The 13,719-nt window shown below is 42.4% G+C and overlaps 1 protein-coding gene across 2 annotated transcripts in view; it reads left to right on the top strand.

The window, feature by feature from the left end:
- Positions 1-13,719, top strand: part of LOC141107706 (cytochrome P450 2H2-like) — a 44,243-nt gene that overhangs the window by 27,514 nt on the left and 3,010 nt on the right. For both annotated transcript variants that reach the window (XM_073598623.1, XM_073598624.1), the window contains 4 exons: positions 5,213-5,389; positions 7,081-7,222; positions 9,761-9,948; positions 12,878-13,019. In XM_073598623.1, the coding sequence (XP_073454724.1) occupies positions 5,213-5,389; positions 7,081-7,222; positions 9,761-9,948; positions 12,878-13,019 (649 nt within the window). The remainder of the gene's footprint in view (positions 1-5,212; positions 5,390-7,080; positions 7,223-9,760; positions 9,949-12,877; positions 13,020-13,719) is intronic.

The raw sequence follows: 13,719 nt of genomic DNA, 5'->3' as shown, positions 1-13,719 counted from the left end.
AAAGTGACTCCCGTCACAGTCATCTTCTCTAAACTCATTCAAATCAAATCTAAAAATGTTTTTCTTTAGACAAGCTTTCATTTAATTGTCCCTTTTTTCCCTTTATGTTATGTTATCCTGTGTATTTCTTGTGTTTTCCTTGTAAAGCGATTTGAGAAGCCACCTTTAAAGGCGCTATATAAAATAAAATTCATTATTATTATAAAAATTAGATTTGTGGTACAGCACTCCCCACAAGTACTGCATAGTAAAACACACTGATACTGTATAATACAACACATTTAGAGCACACTAAATGTGAGGTCCTATACATCATTATTACCAAATACATTGTATGGAAAATATAAAAAATAAGCAACAAAAGGCACTTTAAATAAACCACCACTGTGTTACCTAAACCAGTGATAACCAGTGATAATCAGTGATAGGCATTTCCAGTGAAATAAAGTAAGCTTGAAACACAAAAAGTCCAATGTAGTGAAGTGGTTAGTCCATGGGTCCCATAAAAGGTTCACAGCAATTTCCAGTGCCCGCCACCTTCCAAACTATGCATTCTCCTCCATTACTGACCTTCCACAGCTCAATATGCGCTTTCCCCTTTAAGGGGCTAAAGAAACTTCTGGTGGGTGGTTGGATCCTTAGTGATAAGTAAATCCTCTACCTCCTGTGACAATCCTTATCGGTAGTACTCATAAAGAAATCAGAAAACTGACATAGTCCTGAACCATTTAAAATCATTTCAATAAAAACCATAAGAGGTGACAACTCACATTTTTTTCAGTGCACTCAGATAGCATGCATAGCACAATAAGCATATGCAGGTGCAGCCCCCTTAAGGATCGCTTGGATGTAGTACTTGAAACCACTAAATGGGTGCAATCTTCCTCTGAGAGTGCACTGACATCACCAGGCCTTGCCCCGACTAGTTTTGCCACACTCCACGTGATTTTATCAAGACCTCCATGTCTTTATGTACCTTGCTTTGTGCACTGGTCCAAACCATTTGGTGGATGGGGGATTATGGTGTGGGGTTGTTTTTCAGGGGTTGGGCTTGGGCCCCTTAGTTCCCATGAAGGGAATTCTCAAAGGGTAACTCCACTTTCATAGGGAAAAAAATAGCAAATAATGAAAAAATAATATAGCGTTCTCCTTCCTCCCCTGTCACGCTGTGGTATGCAGTGAAATTGCGGCCGGCGCCATCTTGTCTGGAAGCACGGGCCGGTGGGGGGAAGAATTCGGTCATTTTGCGAAGAGCCCCCTTCTCCTTCCTCCTCTTGGACATTCTCCTGGTGTTGCTGGATGTGTGGGGGGTAGAATCACTAAGTTAGAGCGATCTCTACCCTTGCTGTGAGCACTGTGGTGCCGCTGAGAGCCAGAGCTGTTTCAGTGTTTCAGTGAGCGGCCATGTAGAACAGCAGCCAGCCATGCCTCCCCCCCCCCCGCCTATGGAGAATTTTAGGTACCGTAGTTTTCCGCATTCTATATATGTAGTAATATAGATTTTGAAGTGTTTAGATTTACTTTATAGACATATTCAAAGCACAGCACTGAATATTTTGTATGGTGAGAGGACTTGCGCTAATCTCTTTATTACCTACCTAATTGCTTATTGATACCTTCAATAATTAAGACAGCTGCAGTCCATTTCGATTATTGTACATACACACCTACCCGTGGCGCTGTTATCTTGTTATATCATTTCACCATCCATATCAAACCATCAGACTCAGGAGCTCTAAGCACCCTCCAGTCTCCTTCCAGTGGGACACCTAGACAACAGTTCCCCTGTGTCCATCACTGGGGAAAGCTCAGAAAAAGACTGCCACTTTTTCACAGCATAGGGAAATTGTATTGTGCTTTGAACTCTGCCAAGACTATCGCACAACGCCCGGGGCTGGCACATCTGGCCCTGTCCAGCCACAAGACACCGTGCTGTCTGCACTTCCAGCCAAGATCAACCTTATCTCCCACCCCCTGTGGGGCGCAGGAACTCATACATTAATTAAAGTGGAAGTAAACTCTCTCTAATACGTTTTCCCCATTTAAATAACTACTAAAAGCTATACAAATTGCATAGCTCCCAACTGTCCCTGATTTCGAGGGACTGTCCCTGATCTGAAACAATGTCCCTCTGTCCTCCTCATTTGTCCCTCATTTTGGTCAGATCTACTGTATATTGCTGTATATAAAATGCAATATTCTTCAAAAAGTGTTTCACAGTGCCAAACCTTTCATCCAATTTCTAAATTGCTGCATTTGTTAATTTGGAAAGCCAACATAAAGGAATAGTAGTGGTTAAAAAAAAGACTTGCAGGTTTTACTAATCTTTTTTTGGTATAATTCTCCTTTAAGAAGGTGTGACAGGGGGTGTGTCCTATGCCTACATACTTTTGCTAATAGGTGTTTCCTTGTTTCCATCTCAAAAAGTTGGGAGGTATGAAATTGCTGATGTGGATGGATTCTAATCTTCTCTGTTTTGTAGTAATCGGTTGCTGTTCCATTTCATGACGTCATGCGCCCATCGTCCTCTGTTCCCGGCACGCTGTTGGTGCCATCAGTCTATTCATTAATATATCGTAACTCCATGATCTCCTCTCTGCGGAATCGCACTCCCACGAGACTACAGGTCCATTTACTGCACATGCGTGAAGTTAGGACTCTGACAAATATAAAGAACAGAAGCACACCGCACGGCAAACGCGGAAGACGATAGTTAACGTGGCACCAGCTTCGGCTGGGAAGGAAGAATTTAGAAACAACATGGAATAAAAGTAGGAAACATCCAAAGGGGGAAATAATTATGTAGAATGTTAAGGGAAGCTTTCTCATACTGGCGGTTTCAAGAAGGAGCATTTGAGGAGGGGAGTTTACTACCGCTTTAAGTAGACAAACTGACTCCTTTACACACTGGATTCCAAAGAAACAACAGAAAAAATAATTCTGCCCTCAGCTACAACTACTTCTATGGATACAGTAGAAAACCCTTTTTTAGTTTTGGATAGAGTAGGGAATAGTTAGCATCCCTGACAGTAATTTTTTTTTTGCTTTTTGTTTGGCTTAAGGCTACTTTCACACTGAGGCGCTTTTCAGGTGTTTTAGCTCTAAAAATAGCGCCTGTAAAGTGCCTGAAAAGTGTCTCTCAAGCCACCCCAGTGTGCAAGTACTTTCATACCAGGGTAGTGCGCTTGCAGGACGGGAAAAAAAGTCCTGCAAGCAGCGTCTTTGGGGCGGTGCGGGAGCGGTGTATACACCACTCCTACACTGCCCCTGCCATTGAAATCAATGGGCAGCGCTGCCAAAGCGCCTGCAAAGTGCTTCGGCAGCGACACATTTTGGGCGCTTTTAACCCTTTCCTCAGCCGATATCGGGGTATAAACGCGCCCTGCTATCGGCCACAAAGTGCCGCTAACAGCGGTAAAGCACCGCTAAATCTTTACCGCTAAGGCAGCCCATGCCTCAGTGTGAAAGGTGTCTTAGGGAGATTCCCATCCACTTCCTGTTCCAGAAATATGGCAAGGAATTAAGGAAGTAATTTTTTTACTTTAAGAGAAGGAATATACCTTCTCGTTAGTTGTCACCAAAACAGATTTCCCCTTTAAAAGAATTCACCTCACCTCTGTGACAAGTGAAATATTTTGGCTTTGCCATCATCTTCTGTACTGGAGACAATAGCCACCACAGTGGTGTATTTTGGTTTTGTGCTGCCCTAGGCAAGACTAAAATCAGGCACCCCCATATAAATTGTTTCCACCCCTTTCTTCTCAAGTGGCTATTTGGGGTCTCTGGTGGCTATGTGGAGTCTCTGGTTACTATTCGGGGTCTCTGGTGGCTATGCAGGGTCTCTGGTGGTTGTGTACGGTCTCTGGTGATTGTGTGGGGTCTCTGGTGGCTATGCAGGGCAGAGGGCAGGGGTGAGCGGGGCTGAGGACAGGGGTGAGCAGGGCTGAGGACATGGTCAGTTGGGCAGAGGATAGGGTAGCAGAGTCAAGGGTCAGTAGGGCAGAAAATGGGATCAGCAGGGCAGAGAATGGGGTCATTGCTGGCAGGGCTCTCAGCAAGGCCGCTCCTCCCTAACTGCACACAGCCAAGTTTGGATTATTTTACAGACACAGCCTCAATCTGCACAGTGTGTAACTGGCTACTGCAGCTCTGTTGCCTTTCTGATCTGAGGATTTCATGGGTCAGAACTACAAACACCCAGCTACACACTCTGCAGAATGTCTGTACAAAAATCTCAGCTGTGTCCAGCGTAGGTAGGAGTAGCCCTGCTGCATGTCCTGTGTTAGACTGAGTGCAGTCCGAGGATGGCTGAGGAGCTTACTGACCCGGGAACAGCCTTCAAGGGAGGGGGGAGCGATGCACCGCCCCCTAGATCCAGGCATCCTCAACACTGCTTGCAGAGGGAGGAGGGCAGGAATGGAGGCAGGCGGGACACTCCTGTGTAGCCAGCCACACTTCCAGATTGTTTTGTTAATGTCCTGCACGCTTTCTGGGGTTGGCAACTCCTGCTGAGTAGATGGAAACCCAAGTGACAGGGAGGCTGCACGGACCCCTTGAGCATGTGTGGGGTCGCTATTGCAACCCCTGATGCTACGCCCATGCTCGTGGTGTCCCTTCTGCCTGGGGGCTACCCTCCCCTCCTGAAAAATGCCGCTCAAGACAAGCGCCTTATTTGCCTTGTGATAGATATGCTCCTGGGCCACCATGATCAACAGAAAAGGTTGCTTCAGGACTGAGAAGCAATCATAGCTCTACTGAGTCTAAAAAGTGCAAGGAGGAATCCTGTCCTATGACTTTGATAGGTCATGTGAAAGGTCTCTCCTCCTAACCTCAGTGTTCTCTATATCATTATGGAGAGAACACTCCATATTAAACTGCAGGATTCACACATAATCTGCATTCTATAAATTAAGTGTCAACTTTAGACACAGAGTGCAAAAAGCACTATGATGCCCTGGGGAAAGCATTTTCTTGCTCTGTTAAAAAAGGACTTTTAAAGAAAAATATGTCTGTGTATACAAATGAGTTTGAGTTCCAGCCTGAGAACTTTTTCAAAGAATAATTGTAGGTTAGTAAATGATAGGAAAACTCAGAATATTGGAGACCTGTTGTGATAAAGTTCAGTATTTTATTATAAAATGTACTGTATTACGAAAAATTGTATGACATGTATTAATCATTATTTAATGCCTAAATTAAACATTTGTTTCAGCTTCTTAATATGTTCCCAACCTTAATGAGCCGTCTCCCTGGCCCCCACCAGAAAATTTTCTATTATTTTGAAAAGATTGAGAAGTTTCTACAGGATAGGGTGGAACCTCACAAGGAGACATTGGATGTGAACTGCCCTCGTGACTTAATAGATTGCTTTCTCATTAAAATGGAAGAGGTGAGTTTGTTTTCATTTCTTGGTCTAGAGTCTGACCTCTTTTCTAATGCAATTTATGTTTTACAGGATAATTCATCTGTTACTGCATGGTTTGTAAGAAAAATACAAAAGTGCCAAATTCTATAAACTATAACGTATACATTGTGAGCAGTATTTTAACCCCTATCGGAACTAGATAGTGAAAAATAGTGGCGCTTAAATCACAATATGACAGTGACAAAAAATAACTTCATATACATTAATTACTATACAAAAGTTAATGTACTGCAATATAAACACCCTGTGACAAGTGAAAAAATTACTATTAAAAAAAGTCCATATAATAAATCCAGTATTTTTAATTTCTGCAGTGTCTTCTTATTCATCCACCACACCAATATGTGCAAGTGATTCCGCTCCCTTTAGAAAACGCACCCACCAACTTTAAAATGCCTTACAGTCTCGTGCTTGGCTTAAACGCTTTCAACCACACAAGAAGGGTTAAATGAGCTCCAATATCCAGCCGTGAACATCAATCAGGATCTCGCCACATGTAAATGATAATAAAGTGCTCCAAATAGTGTGATAACGTAAAACCAGTTTAATTAAAATAATGTGCAATCTTCAATGATTACACTCACATCAAATATATTTCAACGTAAGCAGATAAAAACACAGCAAATCTTCTAAAATAGCAGCGGTGTTTAGTGGTCACGGCGGACCCGAGGTGTGCAGACAAAATCTCGCTCTCACCCGTCCCTCATTTATGTGGAGGGTATAAGAGGAGTGATTGTCGTGCTATACAGCCAATCCCATGATTAAAGTCGGAATGACAAAACATGTCAGGGCGTGGCTGTACTGCAATCATTTGCAATCGGATATTGGAGCTCATTTAACCCTTCTTGTGTGGTTGAAAGTGTTTAAGCCAAGCACGAGAGTGTAAGGCATTTAAAGTTGGTGAGTGCGTTTTCTAAAGAGAGTGGAATTACTTGCACATATTGGTGTGGTGGATGAATAAGAAGACACTGCAGAAATTCAAAACACTGGATTTATTGTACAGACTTTTTTTAATAGTAATTTTTTTACTTGTCACAGGGTGTTTATATTGCAGTACATTAACTTTTGAATAGTAATTAATGTATATGAAGTTACTTTTTGTCACTGTCATATTGTGATTTAAGCGCCACTATTTTCCACTATCTAGTTCCGATAGGGGTTAAAGTACTGCTCACATTGTTTATATTACTTAAAGTGGCAGCTTTACTGCTAAGGTGTATTTATTCTAGGGGCCCAGTGGTGGGACTTCATGTGTGGACGTACATAACTTGCTGACCATCAGCTTTATATATAATTTATACATACAGTGGCTCTGTTGCACATTTTAAGAACATTTGAAGCTGTAAATGATACTCCTGCTTATTAATATGTGAGCATTATAGTAAAAGCTGCCTGATTAGTCCAGTGCCTCTGCCAAATGGCAGCTGTCCAAACTCCTGTGAAAAGGGAAAGAGGAGGAGAAGCTTCTTTCAACTCTGATTCTCCACCAATATGCAGACGAAAATCAAAAAATAGTATGTTTCAGAGTGGGAGAACCATTTATTATTAGTGGGCACTGGATAGTAAAAAGATATTTACTAAATTTGTGTTGATTGCGGTAGCCATATGTTGTGTTTGGCTGCTAACATTTTTTTTTATGAAAATATTTTTTTTAGGAAAAGAACAACCCAAAAACAGAATTCCATAATGAAAACTTACGAGGAACAGTAAATGACCTGTTCTTTGCTGGGACTGAGACAACAAGTATGACCCTGAGATATGGCTTCCTGATTCTACTCAAATACCCTGAGATTCAAGGTAACACCATCTGTTCCTAACACAACCGTAAGGATGCCTGATGAAGGAGGGCCTGTGTTGATGGGCTTCTTTTTACTTCAAATGTTTTTTTTCATCCTTTTGGGTGTGCAAAACTCACAGGAAGCAGGTTGGAAGGAGGTCAAGTGTGCCTACCTAACATTAAAAATGAATATTCTCAAAAAGACTTTTGTAGCTATTACAGATTTTCCTGGTTTATATTCTTAAGACCTTCTTCGGTTTAGTCAAAGCAGAGTTTATCAATTTTCTTTGGTCGTATGGGTCCAGGAAAATCTCTTACATATTTCTCTCTCTGATTAAAACATGAAGGGGGGGGTGTGGCTAAGACTCAGATGTAGCCAGACATGTCTTTTGAGAACTCTCGCCACTTACCTCCTATACAGCGGGTATCCTGGGGCGTCGGGACTCCCACACACACACTATCAGGCTGAGAAACATGCAGCAGGTACAGCAAGACACCTGCTAGCTCTGACTATAATGGCTCTGCTATTACGAGGTTGGGAAAGAAGGATGAACATCCCAGATCAGCAGGTGGGATCAGCCCATCCAGAGACTGCTCATGCGACATTGCAAGCAAGCTGGAGAGATATGCCTGCACAACATTTAGATAGTGGAGCACACCCCCAGTCACCACCGGCTCACATGGAGACACTGACACTCAGCCTGGAGAATTGGAGAATTCTTGTCTAGCCTACAGCTCCCCAAACATAAGCTTTGGCTGGATGCACCGCTGACCCTGGAGGAATTGGAACTTGTGATATCCCAAATGCAAATCAACAAAGCCCCGGAGCCAGATGACTTACCATGTGAAGTCTATAAATGCTATGGTAGGGTTCTTTTGCCTGAGCTTTTCAGAGTATTTGAGTAGGCGTATACCGCCAAAACCAACTCCCAACCTCAATGTGTGATGCCACCATAGTGGTCCTACCAAAACCTGGGGGAGATCCACTGCTGAGTCGTATTGGCCGATATTTCTTTTAAAGTCTGATGTTAAAGTACTTGCAAGAGTTCTGGCAAATTGATTGTCCAAATGTGTACTGGACTTGGTCCACACGGAACAGTCAGGCTTTATACCCTTATGGGCTATGGCCACTAATATCAGACTGCAAATTCAACTTATTTTTGAATTTGCAGCTCCCTGTAGACAACTCAGGACATAGAGCAATACTTTCACTAGATGCCCATAAGGTGTTTGATAGTGTTAAATGGGATAACCTGTGAGAGACACTTTTAGCCTTTGGCATGGGTCCTAGGTTTTGTTCCTGGATTTGCGTTCTATATCATTAGCCTACAGCTAGACTTAGAATCAACAACGTCCTTTCAGACTCATTTAACTTATATAGGGGGACCATATAGGGCTGCCCCCTCCTTTTTGCTTTGGAAATTGAGCCCAATCACCTGATATAGTGGGGTTCCAGGGGGGGGCAAAGGGAGGAAAAGATAGCATTATATGCTGACAATGCCCTATTATTTCTGGGTGACACGGTTCGATCCTTGGTGAGGCTAATGGAATTAATAAAACAATTTGGATGTTAAATCTGTTCTATAGCAGCCCAGTTTCCTCCACCTGTCTGTGATCCTGGGTGGTGGGTAAGTGTACTTGGGCTACACACAAACAGCCCAGCAGCAGCGTTAGTAGCCCAGCCCCTGCTGCCTGTGAGAGCAGTGTGGTGTACCAGAGCAGCAGTATACAGGGGTATACTAGGTTAAAAGTGAACTACCTACACTGCTGCTCTTCTTTGGCAACTTCTATTCATAGTACTAGTCTTTAGTAGTTTACTGACTATATTAACAGATTTCCTGCTACCTGTCCTTGATTTTTACATTATTTATGGATCGATTACACCACTGTACTAATTTTCATAGCCGGATGTCACTAGGGGGTCATCAAATTTTTAGATGGGGTCCCATGAATGATAATTATGCCAACAATGATTGGTGATGACTGAATTGGAGAGAGGAAGTTACACAGCACTGGCCCCTAGTAAAATGCTCTAAACTGACCCTCTAAGGATCTGTGTATGTATATGCTGCAGAAGATTACATAATAGTCAGATCAGGGTGAAAATTAGTGAATTTTCTAGCTTTAGCATTGTTGCTCTGTTTACTGAGTCCACTGAACATTTTCACTTTTTACCTGGAACTGCTTAGAAATTCATCCTTTATCTTTCAACAAATGCATGGCTGCAATTAATATTTTTGTAGAAAATTGTGCTTATAGAGTTGTTTAAAAACAATGCCTATGATTGTGTGACAGGGGAGAGTGACTCCTATTGAGCCTGCTCTGAAATGTAGCAGAATAGCTTAACTTGGGGAAAACTCTACAAATTTAAAATATGAAAATGTATTGTGCGACATCACCTTTGGGGGCTCATTCATGTTGGTAGGCTTTGCTGCATGTGTCAAATTACACACAAATGATTTCCAATGTATGAATATCACTAATATCATATAAAGGAATAAATACAGATGTGACAACAACTTACATTTTTCACTCTGTTCTCTTTTTGTGTTCTTCAGAGAGGATCCATAAAGAGATTGACAATGTAATAGGCAGTGATCGCTGTCCATCAGTGGAGGACAAGAGTAAGATGCCATATACAGATGCCGTCATTCATGAGATCCAGAGATTTGCCGATATTGTACCAGCAGGAGTACCCCATGCAGCCAGCAGGGACACCACCTTTAGAGGATATCACATTCCAAAGGTGCTCTTCTCAGAGTTTTAAGATGGTTTGAGATGTCTCTGTGTTTTGTCTGTCTATCTAGTATGTGATTCCATCAGACCTAAGTCTGATAGTGAATGTAAAGTATCTCTCTTATGCTGTGTACACACGACTGGACTTTCGACGGACTGAATCCTATCTGACTTTTCGACGGACTTTCGACGGACTTCCGACGGACTTTCGTCGAATCGGACTTGTCCACACACAATCACACCAAAGTCCGACAGATTCGACCATGATGACGTACGACCGGACTAAAATAAGGAAGTTCAGAGCCAGTAGCCAATAGCTGCCCTAGCGTTGGTTTTCATCCGTCGGACTAGCATACAGACGAACTGATTTTTCGACCGGACTCGAATCCGTCGGAAAGATTTGAAACATGTTTTAAATCTAAAGTCCGTCTGATTTTCGAACGAAAAGGTCCGATGAAGCCCACACACGGTCGGATTGTCCGACGGATTTGTTCCGTCAGGTCAGTTCGGTCGAAAAGTCCGGTCATGTGTACATGGTATTAGGATTATAGGTTTGGAGGTAAAATATCTTACTACCTTCACACAAGTCATTCCAATGCCAGGACCTACTGTGCCACTTAGCCAGCACTAACAATAGTGCATATAAAACTGTTATCCTTTTCTTTGTTGCACACTAAAGTGAAGGATCAGCTGTATTTGCAATAGTATGTGCGTCTGCACACAAGAGGCACTTGTTATCGCCTCGTTGCTATTAAGAAGCTAGCCAGTTTTTGCAAGTTTTTTTTAAAATTCTTATGTTCACTTGAAAATATTGAGCTGCCTTTAGTCACCCTAAGGATGTCCATCATCATTAAAGTCATAAAGTTTTATTCCAAACATGAATAGAATCCTATTTATGTTTGGAATAAAACTTTTTTGGGTACTCATACATTTTGGTGTGGCATTTTAATTCCCAGATTCAAATATAGCCTTCTATCCTTCTACTATCCAAGCAGATCATGTTAATTCCTTGAGTGCCTGGAAGCTGCGTACCAAAATCCACATGTCCTAGAGGGACAGCATACCTATAATATTTACAAAAGAATCTGAGTAATAAATTGTCACAGAACATTACCTCAAGGTTTCAGCACCACCAATCGACCACTGTAAGCATAGTCATTATAGGGCAGTAGGACAAGCAGGGTTCAACTGCCTTCAGGGGCAAGAAATCTTAATGAATGATGCACAGGCACCATAGTCCTGCAATGTGAGCTCCTGCAACCAAGTAGATCATGAACGAAGATGGGACATGGAGGAGATAAGCAAAGGTGCCAAACTCTACTGACATTGTTTATCTGGGGGGGGGGGGGACAATAGTATTTAAAGGTAAATTGGTTGTAGTAATATTTCTTATGAAGCTAGCACCTTATAAGTAAAGGGAATGTACTTCATCTTCATTAGGAACCTTTACATCATGCGAGGCTAGAACTTCTATCTTCCAGAGTTTGGTTGTCACTGGTTAGGAATAGAGGGAAGTCTTCCAATGAGAACACTTGTTCTCACGAAAACTGTCTAAGAGAGGACTTCTCTTAATTTGGAAAGATCTTGTCTTACTTTTTGTTGTGTCTCAAGGCAGAATTTTAGGGGGAAATCTGCCAATGGGATCCAGACAAACATTTGACAGGGTTATTAACCATTCCTTGCTCCAAAAAAGGTTTTGGTTTCAGATAAACTTTAAATGTAGGATCCTCGCTGGATCTCACCAGTTAACCGGAACCTAATTGGGAATACCAAACATTCACAATGTAGCTCACTGGCATATCTAAACAGAAGAAAATTTGTTTTGTAGGTTAAAGGCAAAGTTCCCCTTTTCCAGAATATAGTCTATACAGTAAAGGGGCCCCAGTAGGTAATATAAAACTGTGCAGCTTTGTAATATGTTCATTAATTGTATTGTCATACCTGTAGCCCATTTGTGTCCCCTGGAGGCCTGGCCAAAAACTCCCAGTAAGCAATCCCCATGTCCTGCCTTGTTGTTAGGACACAAAAACCCTTGGTTGGGGATTGTTAACTGGGTGATTTTGACCAGGATTCCAGGGGAGCCTAATGGGCCTACAGGTATGACAATAAACGTAATGAATGTTCTACAAAGCTGCACAGTTTTTCTGCTGGGGCCCCCTGACTTCATATGCTATTTTCTGGAAAGGGTGATCTTAGCCTTTAAAGCTGACCTCCGGGTTTCCTGTGACTTTAAATAGTTAGTTTGGACCAAGCTGGTCCAAACAAACTATTTCCTTCACTAAGTGCTGCACTGGCTCTAAGCACTCTATGTACTGTATATAGCTTTAGCTACATACAGTACACAGTGCTGGATTCTGGCTGTGAGGCAGAGACTTCCTGTCTCACACCCAGAACACCAGCCATTCATAGGGAGCTTTGTATTCTGTCATCTTGCAGTGGGTTCCCCCACACTGCAAGGGTAAAATGCTCATTAAGTCTTGGGGTTGCAGAAGAGGCTATATTACTTACCCACTTCCTGTTTTAGCAAATTCCTTCATTCCTTTCAACTAGTCCACCACATCCTCTTCTGTAAGCTGCTACCTCCATGCTCGCCCCCCACCACGTACAACACAGAGTTAAAAGCTTTGCATTGTATATAATATTGCAGAGGTTCTGTACACATATCAGAGCTTTTGGCGAGAGGAAGAAAGCACTGGAACTGGCCATCATGTAAGTAACATTGCCTATTCTGTAACCCCCCAGACTTAACAAGCTTTTAACCCTTGGGGCCCCTCTACAAATTATTTTCATGTTGAACCTAGAGTTGGAATAACTAAAAAAATGTAATATCCTAAACTATAGTCTTCATTCCTTCCAGGCCTTATAATACTCCCTTCATTTTAAGGCTTCCTTAATGTTTGTTTCCAGTTAACAAATTTAATTTTTTTTAACAATTTTAGGGAACTTTGGTTTTTCCAGTCTTAACTTCTGTCTTGAAGGATCCCAAACAGTTCAAAAACCCTGATACATTTGACCCTGGACATTTTCTTAATGAGAATGGCACTTTTAAGAAGAGTGACGCCTTCATGGCGTTTTCTGCAGGTACTATGTTTTAGTTACTTACAAGTTTAGCTAATAATTTTCCAATATCCAGTCGATTCCACTTGGTGTTGTTAAAGTGATACTAAAGTCTTGGGTTTTTTAAGCTAAAAATAACAAACATGTTAAACTTACCTGTTCTGTGCAGTGGTTTTGCACAGAGAAGCCCATATCCTCCTCTTCTCATGTCCCTCTATGGTGCTCCTGGCCCCTCCCTCCTGTTGCATGCCCCAACATGCAAGCAGCTTCTTATGGGGGCACCCGAGCCGAGCCACAGCTCCTTGTGCCCATTCAGACATGGAGCTGTAACCTGGCCCTGCCCCATTTCTCTCCTCATTGGCTGACTGACTTTGATTGACATCAGTGGCTCTGCTGTCTCAGCCAATAATGAGGAGAGTCCAGGGCAGCCGAGACATTCCTGCAACATCACAGATCTAGATGGACCTCAGGTAAGTATTAGACGGGCTGCTGCACACAGAAGGCTTTTTATCTTAAGTCATAGAATGTATTAAAGGAGAAGTCCAGCAAAGCATGTTTGGCTGTACCTCTCCCATGGATCACACAAGTGCAATTCGTTTTGCACTCCTGTGACCCATTTTCAGCAGAGCTGACATCACAGATATCAGTCCAGGCACTGCGTCATCCTGACAATGGAAGTCTAGATCTGCCAGGTGCCTGGACTGACACCCATGTCAGCCTCTCA

Source organism: Aquarana catesbeiana, linkage group LG09 (assembly GCF_042186555.1).
Source record: "Aquarana catesbeiana isolate 2022-GZ linkage group LG09, ASM4218655v1, whole genome shotgun sequence".
Lineage (NCBI taxonomy): Eukaryota > Metazoa > Chordata > Amphibia > Anura > Ranidae > Aquarana > Aquarana catesbeiana.
This window is presented reverse-complemented; position numbering and strand designations above follow the sequence as displayed.